This window comes from Cebus imitator, unplaced genomic scaffold (genome assembly GCF_001604975.1).
Source record: "Cebus imitator isolate Cc_AM_T3 unplaced genomic scaffold, Cebus_imitator-1.0 Scaffold246, whole genome shotgun sequence".
In the NCBI taxonomy this organism is placed as follows: domain Eukaryota; kingdom Metazoa; phylum Chordata; class Mammalia; order Primates; family Cebidae; genus Cebus; species Cebus imitator.
Genome location: NW_016107561.1, coordinates 598171 through 611137, shown reverse-complemented (window position 1 = coordinate 611137; position 12967 = coordinate 598171). Strand labels below are relative to the sequence as shown.

Below are 12967 nucleotides of genomic sequence, written 5' to 3'. Positions count from 1 at the left end.
GCCTTCCAAAACACAAGTGTCCTTCATTTCAAATAATATAACAAATCCTCTCTCACTAAGTCAGAGGGAAAAAAATATTTTAAATAGTTCTTATAGTCACAATAACTTTTATTAGAACATCTGAGGTGTGTTCCCATGAGGGGAAAATTCTTTTGCAAACTGAAGTCAAAAGCTTTAAGTATCTCCCCCAAGATATTTACTAATTACAAACAGGAAAAAAATAAAACACTACAGTGGAGAAACCCGGTAGATGCCACGTACTCAGGGTCAACATCAGCAGTAGTAAGACATACTGACATCACATACCCCAGTATCATATGAAGGACACAAAATCACTTTTGTGGTATTCTTGCCAAATTGCTTAATTTCAATTTATTTATGATAACATCAGAGAAAGCCACAATGAGAACCATGCTAAAAAAGAACTGACCAGCACTCTTCAAAAATTAAGTTATGAAAAACAAGGAAAGGCTTACGAACTGTCACATACCAGAGGAGACTAAGGAGACATGCTTCCTTTAGATGCAATGTGGGATCCCCATTGGAGGCTGAACCAGAGGTAGACATTAGTGTGAAAACTGGTGAAAGCGAGATAAAGTTTAGTTAATTTCTTGGTTTTGATCATTCTACTGTGGTTACATAAGGCATAATATTAGGGAAGTTGGGTAAAGAGTCCATGTATGGGAATTCTCTACTATTTTGCAACTTCACTAAAAATCTCCAATTATTTCAAAATAAAAAAAAATTTTAAGATGCTTTTTCTGAAGAAAGAAACGAGAGACTATTCTGCCCTATAAACTATGTGTCATTTAAACATGGTATAATGCTGTAGGATCGTGCTGTATCTCCAACTCTCTAACTTGAAGGGATAAACACAACGTGCATTTGGATGTGTAATCTTAAGTAATCTTAACCTTAATTGACTGTGTAATATTAAGTAAACTTAATACAGGGAAAGAGCTGAAGCTGTCCTTCTTTATCCAGGCTCTTGCTCAGCCCTCTGTCACCTCTCACTTCTTCCTAATACCCAACAGGAGGATTGGCAAGATGCTCTTTTCCTCCCCATGGGGAACAATGTGAGACACACAACAAACAATGCCACTACGGATTCCCAATCTCTCTGGAGCATCCACAGAAAGTGCAAGGCACATGTGGAGGGTGAGGGGAGATACTTACTAATGCAACAAATACTTTCTGAGTGCTCCTGTCTACCCGGCATAGTTCCAGGCCCCAGGGAAACAGCCATGAACAAGATCTACATGGTGACTGGCTCTCAAAGAGTTTAAGACATTATAAGCAAACAAAAATCTATTCACACATATAAATTCATAAAATGGGAAATGTTACCACGCCAGAAAACCAGAGTAAGGTGAAAAAGCCTTCTCTGAGGACAGGCATTTGAGACAGAACCTCATTCTTCTCTGAGACTCAGTTTCCCATCTAGAGATGAATCTAATGCTGCTCATCCCTGTAGAACTGTTGTGAAGAAGTGAATTAGATAATACAGCACAGGATTTAGCAGAATTCCTAGCAAGTGAACGAGTAGCCAGAAACAGTGACTAGCGACCAAATTACCGATCAGCCATTACACTGAAAGCATTAACTTTCTCAATTTACTTTAAATTGTACATATCCCATTGAAATGTACTTAAAGTGTCTATGAATAAATCACTGATCACAGAAACAGCTATTTCCTCTCTCCTGGACAGCAACAATGAAAAATGAATAGATTTGGAAAGGGACAAAGCAGAAAACACAAATGCTCAGCCCAGAGACAGTAGGATTGATGAAGGCAAGCTCCCTGGCCCCACTGGTGGTTATCTCCTTTGGGCTTGGATGAAGTCGTGGGCTAAATCCAAGCCAGGGATGACCAACTTCCCTGGGAGGATTTTTTCCCCTGTCTTTTTATAATTTGAACTTGAGGAATTGCAGTCAAACCCACCGAAATTAATCTCTCAGTCCTCAGTAAGGGGCTAAAACACTATTACCTCTTTTCTCAGGCTATAGGTATTAAAATAATTAACATATTATCTTTCATAAAACAAGCTTCAGAAGATGGCATCCCGATTCCAGGATCTGGAGAAACAGCCAAAGCTATCAAAATAGCTTAGAAAAACAGTCAAGAAACAAGTGTGTATAATATAAATCAATTTCAGACCAAAGTGCTATATATCACACAACTGGACATATTTCTAAACAACTTCTCTGTCAGGCAAAAAGAAACACAAACACACTCTATTTCTGCCACTCCACTCTCATGCTCACACACACAGTTTCCATGTTTAAAATAAAGCAATAGACTTTTAAAACCAAATCATGTTTAGTAAATAGTCTAAGTCACTCAAGAGAACCTTTCAAACTACGAAAACGCCTTGTATAAGTGTATTCTGCACCCAAACATATTTTAACACATTGTATAAGAAAAGATAACAGGCATTTGCATCACATTACTTATCAAGTTCACCTAAAAGAAAGAAAAAACTTCCATGAGCTCCCAACTCAAGGAGTCAGCAATAGCAGCAACTCTCCCCTCTTTTCTCTTTCCAGCCAGCGGCCCCTTCCCTCCCTTGCCCTCCAGCCTTCTTTCTCCAACCTCCAACTCCCTGTTTTCTTTTTCTCTTCTTCAAAACAAAAAGAGACAAACAAACAAAATCTGTCTTCTGCTGAGCCTGGGTTTGTCATGTCCGGGTGAGGGCTGGGATCCAGGGATGCAGACCAGGCCATGTCTCAAACAAGGAGTAAAAAATTTCAAAAGATTACAGGAGTCGGCCGGACGCGGTGGTTCATGCCTGTAATCCTAGCACTTTGGGAGGCCGAGGTGGGTGGATCAACTGAGGTCAGGAGTTCAAGACCAGCCTGGCCATCATGGTGAAACCCCATCTTTAAAAAAAAAAAAAAGATTACAGGAGTCAACCTCTGCGTAGGGGAATGGAAGCTAAGCTCTCTCCTTCCTTTCACCTCCCCTTTAATTGGAAGGGCAGCAACAGGCCACCTCCGCGCCCTCACGACCCAATCACACAGCACAAGCCTCCCACCTCTCAACTAAAACAATTCCCTCCAGAAACCTGAGCCCAGCTGCCTGATTGTGCAGCTTCCCACACTGGTGATCTTCTCTCCTCCCAAACCTTGAGACCCTAGGTCGGCGTGACATTCTGCTCTCCTGCCTTCCTCCCTTCCTCTCACCAATGCCTGATCTTCCACTCCTACCTCCCGAAATTGGCTGTCAGTAACAACAGTGAGCATAAAAAACAATAGTAACTATGATTTAGTGGATAGTTATTACGCATATATTTATTTCATCAGATCTCAACTACTTATACAGCATTATTTTACAGAAGTGGTTCTCAAATATTGTAGACTCGGGACACTTTTATAGGCTTAAAAATTACTGAGGAGCCCAAAGAGCTTTTACCAACATCAATTATATCTACTGATAGTTATCATATTAAAAATTAAAACTGTGAACATTTTAAACAAAATGCAAAGTCCACAGAGCCATGACATCATCACACATCATGTAGTTTCTGGAAAACTCGACTGTACCCTCATAAGAGAATGAAAAAATGGAATTAACTACTAAGATGTTAATCTTAGTAGTACTGTGAAAACAGTTCGGACTTTGTGAACCCCCTATAAATGAGTCTTAGTGATTCCCAGTTGTCTCTAGACCACACTCTGAGAATCACTGTTTTACAAAACAGAACCTGAGCCTTAAAAGAGGAAAATCAGCTTGCCCAGCCACTCAGCTAGCCCACTGAAGGGCTCCAGCCTTAACCCAGGTCACGCAGCACTGTTACCCTTTCTCTTTCTTCTTTCTGTGCCCTTCCTGGGAGACAGAATTCCCTTCCACCACAGCAACTATCACCTTCCAGTGACCCACCTACAAATGCGCATCCGCAGAGCTCCTAACTCACCTGAGTTTCTACTGCCTGGAGTTCCCACCAGCACCCTCAACCAAATCAACAGACCACTATGGCCTTCCACCCACCCCAACTCCCGCAGGGCCAGCACTGCTGCCTTTGGGAAAGGTCATTCTTCCGTTAATAAGGCCCCACGCCACGCAGAGTCATCTTTGACTCCCCACCTCTCTATGTCCTGCTGACTGGTCTTTAGAATGTCTCTTGCAACTGCAAAAAGCAGGATATAAAAGTGTGTAAATTATGTTCCTACACAAACGGGAAAAAAAGGATGTAAAACCACCAAAAGTTTATGAGTAGTTGATTATGAGCAATTGGCAATTTGATTTCTTTGGTATATTTTTCTGCATAACACACGTTTCAGAAGCGTACATTATTTTCACAATCAGAAAATACAGAGATTGCTTCTTCAAGGCTTTGCTTGTAAGTTTTGTCCCTCGCTTCTGCCTTTTCAAGTTACAACCAATCGCAAAATCCAATCACCATGGGTCATATTTCAATTTTCTTTACCGTCTTCCTGCACTGGTTGTCAGCACTCAGCCAGACACCTTGATCCTCAGCTTAGCATCACGGAGTGGCGGCAGGAAAGTCGGTGAGATAATAATTCATCAAAGGCACTTGGCACAACCCTTGGCAAACAGTAAATGAAAGACCTGGAACCAACCCAGAGGCCCATCCACAATAGACTGCACAAGGAAAATGTGGCACATATACACCATGGAATACTATGTAGCCATAAAAAATGATGAGTTCGTGTCCTTTGTAGGGACATGGATGAATCTGGAAACCATCATTCTCAGCAAACTGACACAAGAAGAGAAAATCAAACACCGCATGTTCTCACTCACAGGCGGGTGTTGAACAATGAGAATACATAAACACAGGGAGAGGGGCATCACACACTGAGGTCTGTTGAGGGGGGCTGAGGGAGGGACAGCGGGGGTGGTGGAGAGGTCAGGGAGGGATAACATGGGAAGAAACGTCACATGTAGGTGATGGGGGGATGGAGGCGGCAAACCACATTGCCATGTGTGTACCTATGCAACAATCCTGCATGATCTGCCCATGTACCCCAGAACCTAAAGTACAATAAAAATAAATAAATAATAAATGAAATAAAATAAATAAAAGCTCACCAATGTTGGTGCTAGTATTATTATTTCCCTACACTGCTATTGGATGAAACTTGGAAAAACACGAGTTGGCAAATGATATCCCTGTTTTAGAACCATCAGTAGCTCACAATGCCTAATACCTGATGTTGACAGAACCCTTACTTTTGGGCCCAGCACTGTAAGAAATGCCACCTCATTCAATTACAATCCCAGCCCCACGAGGCAGGTCCTAGAGATCTCCATTTTACAGATGAAGAAACTGAGGCACAGAGACGTTCAATAAAGTGCCAAGGCATGGAGCTGGGAAGTAAAAGAGCCGGAGTTGAAGCCCTTATTCAAGCACAAGAGAATTTTCCAGGATGGTGGGTATATTTTTATCTACACTGTTGAATATGTGCCTTTTGAGCATTTGAAATGTACCTGATGCAATTAACTAAACTCCTTATTTTATTTTATGCTAACTTAAATAGTCATACAGACGGCTGACAGTTATCATACTGGCCAGCATAGGCTCTACAGACCAAAAACCCAAACGCCTAGGCTTAACAAAGAAAAGATCTCACAACACCTGTCTACCTGCTTTACAACTACTTCTTGCAAAATCTTCGATTCATCTAAAATCGTTCATGAAATAAATGTGTTCGACCCTCCAGCCACTCCCTGCCCTCTAAGTCTTCTGCGTAATGGAAGGACTTTAGGAAGCTGGAGTAGGGGAGACTTGGGTTCAAATGTGGTATTACAGTGTCCTAGCTGTGTGACCTTGGGCAGTCTTATTTCTGATCTCTGAATAAGAGGCCTTATTTTACTCTCTGAGCCCTTGTTCCTCATTTGTAGAATGGGCTGACAATGCCAACTTCCACAGAGTATCAGCCAAGCACCTAACAGACATTATCTACATGGTGCTGGTAATAACCCTTCAGGGCTGAATTCAAGTTCCACCCTCTTATCTAAGAGAATATAAAAGCCCTGGAGATCTCTTCCTCCAGCCTCCAGAATCCCCTAAAGGTTCCCTCTCAACTGTACACAGATTCTGTTGTTATTTTTGTGTGTTGTGTGTTCTCTGACACTAGCTCAGCATTTCCCTGAGGCCAAGGTTCCCGTCATCTGTGAGACCAGAGGCAACAAATCACTACACAAAGGGCTCTGAAAGGAACTGGAGCAGCTCGGCTCAGCCCAGCATTATTATGTGAGGGTCTCAGTCTCCCCTCTGTAAAACGGGAATAAAAAGTGAGGGCATTTATCAGTCAGTCAATTGGTGGGAGTAGGAAATGTAATTGTCAAGGTACAGAAATGAACATGGTACCTGGCAGTGCCTTGACAGATACCTCCCATCCTTAATATGACATGTTTGTCCTCATCATCACAGACCTAAGAGGCTAACCACAAAGTACTTTCCCTTTGACACTATCTTGTTTTTAAAAGGGGGAGACGTCAGTACACCCTAAAGATATCAAATCAGGCAAAATGCCACTGGTGTTTTTTTTTTTTTTCCTTCTTTTTCTCTGCTGAGCTTGATAGACTTGATGCTAGATTCTACCTGAGAGGCTAATCAAGAAGAAAGGCTAAGGACAGTCAGAAAAGAAAAAGAATGAGGTGGATTCGCCTTATCACATAAGCAAGCACATTATAAAACATAGCTGTAAAGCTGGCACATCACCAGCACTCAGTAAATATTTTTTTGGCATTTTTTTAAATACTTGTTTTGGAATAAAGCTACAATCATTAAACTGTAAAAATAATAGTAACGACAAAAAGCACTCTTCATGGCACCCTTGCTGAATGCCAGGCTCTGTGTGGAGAGCTTTATCACACATGAGTAGTCTCACTTGAACCCACAACAGTGTTTTTCACACTCAACTACAATTCAGTTCTGGATCACACCTGTAATCCCAGCATTTTGGGAGGCAGAGGTGGGAGGATCACTTGAACCCAGGCATTTCAGACCAGCCTGGGCAACACAGGGAGACTCTGTCTCTACAAAGAATTTAAAAAATTAACCAAGTGTGGTGGTGTGCACCTATAGACCCAGCTACTCAGGAGCCTGAGGCAGGAGGATCACCTGAGCCTGCCAGGAAGTTTAGGCTGCAGTGAGCCATGATTGTGTCACTGTACAGCCTGGGCAACAGAATGAGACTCTGTCTCAAAAAAAAAAAAAAAAAAAAAGGCATAGCTGTGACTGTCCTAATAAACTAACTTTGACTTTGGGCAAGTTAACTATGTGCTATGGTCCAAATGCTTGTGTTCCCCTAAAATCCAAATATTGAAACCTAACCCCTCACTGAGATGGTATTAAGAGGTAGGACCTTTGGGAGGTGATTAGGTCATGAGGTCCTTGTGAATAGGACCCTTATAAAACAGGCCCAGTGGAGTCTGTTTGCTCCTTTTACCATGTGAGGACACAGCAAGAACCTACCACGTATGAGGACCTGGCTGTCATCAGACAGCCTATCTGCTGGCACCTTGATCTTGGATATCAAGGTGAACTTCAGAGCTATGAGAAATAAATGCTTGTTGTTTATCAGTCACATAGTTTATGCTATTTTTTTAATAGCAGTCCAAAGAGACTACGAAACTATGTCTCCCAATCTGTAAAATGCCATAACAATAATAGTCTCTACCTGCCAAGAAAGGTGCAAAGATTAGATTTTGTACCTGGAGCTAGGACCAGAGAGTCTGGCACAGAGCCAAGTCTCAATAAAGTGGTACTATCATGCCTATGCAACAGAATCACTTCCGCATTTGCAATGAGTATTACTCCCACATATTTGAGAGCCATAAGACAATAAAAATAAACTCATCACATCTTGTCCTGAATCAAGCACTCATATTCCTTACAAGGCGGACTGATTACCGCAAAGGCCCCTAGTTGAGAAACTCAGTCAAATTCAGTACTCCACCACCAGCAGTGCTTACTTTCCAATCACTCTGGGACTTGTTTTTCTGCTGGTTGCTTTCCCTTTGCCTGAAGCTCCACTACTCTAAAAATTAACATTAAAAAAAAAGTCAAACATTTCCTTCAATCCTCCTCACAACCGACTGAAACTTCTCCAGTGCCAAAAAAGTTTCTAAGAGATTTTTTTTTTAATTACCTAAACAAGCACTGCTGGGTTAATAATTAATTCTAAGAATTAATTATAAAACTATGCATGAGAAAAGTAAAAATTCAAACAGAAAAAAAAAATGCCTTTCATCTTCGCCTAATGGATTCATTATCAGTCCTCCTCTTTAGAGGTATCAGTGTTAGGTTTCTTATAAATTGATATATACAGATGAAAATGTGTGTGTGTGTGTACATTTGTTAACACACACATACACACAACTTTACTCCACTGTACTAACTTTACTCCACTGTGGACATCTTGCTTTTCTCAATCCTCTACCTTGGAACTCTTTTAAGATCAACACCCTCTTTCTAAGAGCTGCATAACTTTCCACCAAATGATTTAGGCCATAACTTAAATTTCCCATTTTTGTATATTCAGGTCATTTATGCTTTTTTGTTATAAATGATGATGCAAAAATCATCATCTTTACACATATATCTTTGTAGGCAGAAATATAATCCATATAATACAAATTATAAATTGGAAAAACAAGAAATGGTCAGATGAAAGAGTTTATAGACTTCCAATTTTTTTAAGGGAAGCATTTTCTACCTATGTATAAAGATTTCTAATCTTGACAGCTACTGTTGAATTTTCCAATATGAAATTTTCAGATGTTTTGATCCTTTATGCTTCCATGACCAATGCAGAGGTGTCTGTTTCATCACTCCTGCACCAGCAATTGATGCTCAGTTCATATTTATCAACCTCACTGGTTAAAAAAAATGGCATCTTATCATCATTATGATATGCATGTCTTTCCTTATAAATTAGGTCAAGTAAATTCAGTTGCCCATTTATATATCTCTTTCTACTCACTGCCAATTTCTGAATCATTGACTCTCTTTGAAAGTACTGTTGGGAAGGTTATCAAGAAGCCTTATGATGACCAAGGACATCATATCATATTCTCATCATCCTGGCAATATATGGCACCAAGAACCACCAACTCCTTCGGGATTCTCTTCTCTCTTCCCTGCCATGACCATTTGCTGTGATGGTTCTCCTCCACGGACTGCAGGCCAATCTTCTCCCTAAATCCTAATGACGGGCATATCCCAATGTCCAATCCCTGCCTCCCTTTTCTTCTCACCTAACACCCTTAAGTTGTGGTTTATGTGCAAAAGATTTCCAAATGTTGATCCTCAAATCACCTGAGACCTAAACCCATGTTTTCAACTTTCTGCTGAACACCTCTAGCAGAGGAATGGATGTCCTTCCCATACTTCAGATAATGAACAAGGTCAACGGGCATGAAGCACTTAATCTGTGCTTATACTTGACACTTACTGCATCTCACGTAATTCTCCACATCCAAAACTGTCCACTTTCCTCAAATCTGGTTCACCTGCTTGAGCACCAAACCTCAGTTAATGGCTCTACACTCACATCCTTCCCCCTTCTTCTCATCCAGATCCTGCCAATTCTGCCAATGAATGGTCTTCGTATATCTATCCTGCCTTCCCATTTCTACCTCTGGCTCAGACTGCTGATCACTTGCCTCTTACGTCAATCTTGACACTGCCAGAATTCTCTCCTGGAAATATAAATAACATCACCTGAATCTGCCTCCTCCACGTACCTGGGCTCCAGACCTACGCTGGCAAGACACTGAACTCATAGGTCCTGTCCCAGCAGGTCCAATATTTAAGAAGACTCATGCCAATACATAATTCCTTTCTCAACAGATCACTGGCTCACCAGGCCTCGTTCCCCTTGTATCCCAGACAGTGCCCAGCACAATTCTATGTGGTTGGCAGGTGCTTTATAAATACTTTCTAAGTTACACAGTACAATTTTCTAGCATGTGCTCATATTATTCCAAAGACGAAAAAGAACTTCTATACACATGAAAATCCATAATAAAGAAAAAGCTTTCTAAAGTTTATCTTCTACGATTGAATGTACACAGAAACATAAACATTCCCTTAGAGCAAAAAAGTCAAAACCTTACTCTAAATAGCATTAGAAATAACTCAAAAGTCACAAAAAAGCAGATTTCAGAAACACTGGGTTTTAGTGATTACAAACCAAAATAATGATTCCCGACTTGCCAAGAGAAAAAAACAAATTCAGGTGAGTCAGGTAAGGTTCTGGAAATCTTTTGATTTTATGGTCTTCAGATGCCCCAATCAGGCATCCGAACTACCAAACATTAACCTCCACAAGCTGACATGACAAAAGCAAAAAGGCCATGTCACATCACGGTAAGTCGAATACCCACCAACTGGGTCGAGAAATCAATAAAATCAAGTGGCTCTGTGTGAACTGTGCCCATCAACTCGGAGGACACATCCCATTTAGGTCTACTCTATTCTTTAAGGTCAAACCCATTTAAAAAGTAACTTTTCCAAAGAATCTTTCTAAACTGATTAAAAAGAGGTCACTCAAAAGGAAGCACAGACTATTTTTCAGTGAAGAGAAGGACTCTGAAAAGCATTACTTTGTATAAATACATAACAAGATTAAATTCTGTGTGTAACACGCTTCCTCTCTCAACATCAGCATATTTCCAAACACGTGTAAAAAGCGTCCTTGACTTTTTCCTAGGAGTCAGGACTTTGTCAAAGTTTTCCCATCCACTCTCTAACATTAAGTTAGGAGTCGCCATGTTATCGATTAGACATTCAGGGAATCAAAATCATCTCTAACTAAAAAATTAAAAAGTTATTAAGAGAACTTCTGAGTTGGTAGAAATTAGGGGTTCGCCTGACAGCTTGTGATGCCCCCCTCAGCACTCTCACCTTCCCCCCAACTATTTCACATCTTCACGGAAGTGTTCCCTTGATGCTTTTTTAAAAGGGGAACAAGAAAATCTCAAATAAATAGGAGGGAGAGAGTTTATAGAATCTTCTCCTTTACCACCAGGGTCTCCTCCAGGGCAATGTGAACGGGACAGCTGTGCACGAAGTCCGCCAGGCCCCCAGAGGCCACAGCCTGGGCCCGGTGGGCCGGGGAACAGCCAGTGACACTTTTAGGTCCAGGCTGGCTTTGGGGGAGCTGGAAACAGGCTCCCTCTGGGTGGGAGCGCGACGAGGGGGCGGGGCGCGGGCGGCCCCACTCACCTGCGATTCAAGGGCCGGACCCTCACGGCCACCTTGACCGATGCCATTGCTCATCCCGACCTAGCCCGCGCGGGGTCCCACCAGCCCAGAACTCCGCGGCAGCCGGCGACCAGGGCGACTCAGAGCGCGGCTCCCGCCCACTTCCCTCTCGCCTCCGCCCCTCTGCCTCGGGCCGGACCTGGAGTTCCGCGGCGGCCCCACCTGCCAGGCCACTGAGCATGCCCAGAGCGGCTCCGGCCCGCGTGATCCGCGCGCCGCGGTTTTGCGGCGGCCGGGCGGCGCAGAGGGGCGGGGCCGCAGGGCCTGGGTGCCGCCTCCGCGGTCGCCAAGTCTGGAAAGGCCACGTTGTGGACCGCGGCGCAGAGGTTATGAAGGGCGACCAGGGGCGGATGATTTCAGGAAAACTAGAACTCACTCTCACAGCCTGAAAAACTGGAGAGAAGAGGGTCCCAGCAAATAAAAGCCAGAGGCAAGAATCACAATCCTGGGGTCAGATGACCAAAGCCAGCTTTTCAGCCCTTAACAAGGACCTGGCTTCACCCAGACAAGCATGAATTAACTCATCCATTTTACACACGAACAAACTGAGGCTCGGCTCAGAGATGATCACAGCTTGTTAGTGGCGAACTCCGCTAGGGTCTTCTCTGCTGCCGTAAGGAGGTCCAGGCGTAGGTTTTGGACCCCTTAACTCAGGATATCCAGAAATGAAAATTAATAGGGTATTGGATGTTGTAAATGTGTGCGGGAATGTCGTTATATTGGCTGGAATCAAATCTTATTTGGACTTGTTTTGAACTTTTGTTACAGTTTAGTAATTTTTACTTTTATTCATAAGGGAGTTAAAGGCAAGGACAACTGGTATCTTAAGGCTTAGGGCCTCTGGTAGAAGTGAGCGCCACTTCCCCTCCTGTGTAGAATGCAAACCCATTCATTCAGTGAATCAGGCATCCGTGAATTCGTTTACATACACCCAGAAGCCCATCAGGAGCAGAACCTCCAGGAAGCCAAGCTATATTGGGGGACTCGAATGGAGGCGGAGCTCCTCTTTTGAAGTCCTGGCTCCAAAACTAGCCTTGTCAGCCCTCCATTCTGAATTACTGGGCGCCTCTGAGGCTTCTTGCCTCACCTGCAAATCAGGACAAACGGCATGGAGTTGGTGAATGTATTGTGAGATGATGTCTGCAAATACGCAACCCGCTTATACAAATAATTATCTTCATCACCTTCCCTGGACTCCTAGGGCCAGCACGGAATCATAGCACCCCTTTGTTTCTAGAGCATGGAAATCACTAGGTTTTCCCTCTGTCTGGAGCAGATCTGGGTGCGAATTTGACCAACGGGTAGCAGGAAAACCCGGAGCAGGGTATTAAGGAGCAGGCGAGCGGGCCAAGCATGCGCAGTAGCGGCCGGTTGGTTTGAGAAGCCGCCAGGGAGCCAGCCCGGCGCCCTAGCTGCCCCGGGCAGGGGCGGGGCCGGCCTTATATGGGAGCTGCGTGGGGACAAACTGCGTGGGCTCAAGGCGCGGCGCGGCGCGGGGGCCGGGCGGAGAGACAGCCACCTGGGGGACAAGGCGAGTGGACGCCAGGCCAGTTTTTAAGGACAACAGTATTCAAACTTTTCAGGAGTGCTAGCTTACTCGTGACAGCGATTTTCTGTATCGGGGTTTTATTGGTCGGTGGTTTAGGAGGTTTTGCTCATTCATTGGTTAATGTAATTCCAACCGCCTACACGTTTATAAGCCCACAGTCTATCCACGACTTTGCCGT

The 12967-nt window shown here is 43.2% G+C and overlaps 1 protein-coding gene across 11 annotated transcripts in view; it reads right to left on the bottom strand.

The window, feature by feature from the left end:
* Positions 1 to 11419, bottom strand: part of KIF16B (kinesin family member 16B) — a 294367-nt gene extending 282948 nt beyond the window's left edge. For all 11 annotated transcript variants that reach the window (XM_017498602.2, XM_017498606.2, XM_037727902.1 and 8 more), the window contains exon 1: positions 11202 to 11419. In XM_017498602.2, the coding sequence (XP_017354091.1) occupies positions 11202 to 11248 (47 nt within the window). In that variant the 5' untranslated portion in view covers positions 11249 to 11419. The remainder of the gene's footprint in view (positions 1 to 11201) is intronic.
* Positions 11420 to 12967: the final 1548 nt, after the last annotated feature.